General features: G+C 29.0%; 1 protein-coding gene across 1 annotated transcript in view; it reads left to right on the forward strand.

The window, feature by feature from the left end:
- The window catches only part of LOC105624873, a 41438-nt gene that overhangs the window by 19872 nt on the left and 18203 nt on the right, over positions 1-3363 (forward strand). Inside the window, exons 22-26 of the mRNA XM_012206223.1 lie at positions 176-367; positions 477-659; positions 1534-2142; positions 2268-2444; positions 2654-2837. Coding sequence (XP_012061613.1) covers positions 176-367; positions 477-659; positions 1534-2142; positions 2268-2444; positions 2654-2837 — 1345 coding nt within the window. The remainder of the gene's footprint in view (positions 1-175; positions 368-476; positions 660-1533; positions 2143-2267; positions 2445-2653; positions 2838-3363) is intronic.

The raw sequence follows: 3363 nt of genomic DNA on the forward strand, positions 1-3363 counted from the left end.
GTGTGTGTGTGTGTGTGTGTGTGTGTGTGTGTGTGTGTGTGTGTGTGTGTGTGTGTGTGTGTGTGTGTGTGTGTGTGTGTGTGTGTGTGTGTGTGTGTGTGTGTGTGTGTGTGTGTGTGTGTAAAACTGTACAGAGTAATACGCTCTTTTAAAAGAAAAACTCATTGCTTTTTAGGAATTTCAAGATAAAGCTATTAAAATAACTAAATCGACCGAACGATTAGTGTCATCGGGACACTTTGCAGGTGAACAAGCGACCGAGCAGGCGTTTGCGATTCTTAGCACCGCTACCGATTATATTAACGATTTAGACCAATATAATCTGTTGTTGGATAGAACAACGGCTTTTTTTGATTTGGTACAATCGGTAAATGTTTCTAACTTTCTAATTATCTATAATGGACTAATCAATGAAATAATATAACGTTTTATAATTTAATGAGTATATTTAAACTTACTAATATTCAATGCATTAGGCTATCACAAAACTGGACCAGTTAGAAATTCAATTAATAACAACGGAATATCCTTCTTATTCTCCACGACTCGCACGTCTTCACGCACAAATAATGGCTATGATAGAAGACGTAATTTCAAAGCCATTGTCAGAAGGATATGCATTATTAGATATCACGGGAAGAGAAGCACCTGGTGCCGAGGTCAGATCAATTGAATAATTAATTATATTTACTACTACGCGAGTTAAGCTATCAATGAAAGGATTATATGCTGATATAAGATGGCTATATCGCACTAATATATAACAGGGTATTAAAAAAATACCATTCAGTACTCTTATATGATAGATAGTACAGATGAAAAATCTTATGAATATAAGTTGAAAATTCAGCTGTTTCTAAGCCATAAACAATTATTATACCTGACTTATATTGACTTCTACACTACTTGTTATATGGTATATGAAGATTTACCTCAGTATTTACAAACTACATTTCTGAATATTTTTATTTAATTTCCATATATTGCTTTATAATTAAAAATTTCTCCGAGAATCAATAAATTGATATCAACCATTACGAATCAGCTATTACGAATGGACATTATGGGAGATCACTTTATTGAATCTATAATTTTCCCAAATAGGCTATTGGTGCTATTTATCTCAATTTCCCTCTTTTTATATCGTATACAACAAGAAAAAACAATAAGTCAGTTATGATACTAATAAAATTGTTCAAATATCTCAAAAACGGTTGAGCTTCTATGTTCACTAAGACTTTTTTACTTTATAATGTTTACTATCTATCACATAAAGGCTGAAGGTTTTTTTAAACGTTCTATATAAATATTATTAATTTTATAAATTATCTGTTTATTAATTTTTTATTATATATTATTATATATTATTGTCTTTATTATTTGTTATATTTTATTTATAGAGTAATATAGCGGTTGAGTAATATATACTAACATCAAATATATATATATATATATATATATGTGTGTGTGTGTGTGTGTGTGTGTGTGTGTGTGTGTGTGTGTGTGTGTATATATATATCATGTTTGTTACAGGGTGTAAGAAATGCTGTAGAAAAATTGGAAAATCGCAAATTTTCTTTGATAAAACGGTGTACAGCTCATAAGGAAGAAAATTTAGAGATTTCGAGAATACTAACTACATTTTTAGATAAGCATAATACTTTACAAGCTTGGCTAACTGATATTGTTAAAGTCTTTCTCCAAAAGCATCAAAATATGGGCAGCGATTTGGCAATGGCGTGTGATTTTCGTCAAACTCACTGCCAATTATTAGCCGAATTGGAAAATAAAAGTGAGGAGGTAGATCATTTAGAGCTGGAAATTCTTCCAATTATAGAACGCCTGGACGAGATACAAAAATACGAATTACAATTAAAAATAAAAAATCTTGAAGACGAATGGACAAAAACAAAGATTACAATAGTAAAAAGAATCAAATTGAATAGCCTTTATATACAGTTCTATGAAATTGTGAACGAACTGACTTATGAAATGGATTTTATCGATAACGAACTGAAAAAGCATGAAGATGTGTTAGATGAGGCTAGGTTTAATGAAATAGAAGAAAGATGGAAATCTTTTGAGTCTCTTTACAAAAAACTTGATAATCACGCAAAGACATTTCTCAATGAAATAAACAACGTAAGTAATTTATAATGTATTCTTTAATTTTATAATTTTAATAAGAGAATGTTATTATATAATATATTATAAGAAAGATGTATTCATATTCTTTCAAAAATTGAATTGATATTTTTTCTTGATAGATTGATGACTTTTATCTCAATGTATCGCAAGCTTGTGTGTGTGTTCAAACTCTTTTAGAAAAGTTTGTCAATCGGCAATTAATTATAATAGAATGGAGGAAAAAATGGCAGATTACTGTCCAAGTAATAAGACAAAGGCGAATGGAATGTGAGCAAAAAATAGAAGAGAGTAAAGAGGTGTGATTTCTAATTTTACGTTGTCAGCATTTTTTACTATGCCTTTGTATTTAGATTTAATTTATTTGTAGGATCAGTTTTTAACTTATTCTTATTTATTTATTTATTTAAAATAAGACTAGAAAAAATTCAATAGGAAAGGGCTCATAAAAATGCTATTTATTATCTCTTTTACTAATTTTTATTATTATCGATTTGTTCTATTATAGACATTAGCGTGGATAACAAAATTTGAAATGACATTGTATCCAATAATAACAACACAATCTTCTAAAATAGTTGATATTTTGGATAATTTACAAGATATAAGAATTCAGATTTCATCTAAATTAAACAAAGCTTTTCATGAATTGGATATCAAAATCAAAAGTATTCAAGTATTTGTCGAAACAGGTAATCAAAACATATTTATATTAAAATTCACAAAGATAAATGAATTCTCGAAATTTAAAACAAAATACATAAAAAAAGAACAGAGAGTCAACATAGAAAATAATCCACAAAATGCTAATAAAAAATGCTAATAAAAATGTTAATGAAAAAAGAATTTTAATTACAACAATATGAATATTAAGTCGCAGGACAGAACAAGCGTACGTTTCGATTTCATTATTGATCATCAGCTAACAAAATAACAAAAATACTACAATAGAAATCGCATCTTTATTTGTATAGAATCGATAATCATACCCACAAATGCAAAAAAAGTCTCTAACCCTTTAAAAACGTTGCCGAACATTGTCAAACAAGACTGGTTGACAGTAATTGTGTGTATCTTGTGTGCGCTGAAATGCAAAGAACAATTTTTGCAACATATTCCAAAAATAAAATCAAAATAAATTATTAAAAGAACCCATTCCATGAATGAACGATTAGGGCCATCACATCCCCACCGTGCAAACTGCGATGTAACATTCAT

Source organism: Atta cephalotes, assembly GCF_000143395.1.
Source record: "Atta cephalotes unplaced genomic scaffold scaffold00092, whole genome shotgun sequence".
NCBI classification, from domain to species: Eukaryota; Metazoa; Arthropoda; class Insecta; order Hymenoptera; family Formicidae; genus Atta; species Atta cephalotes.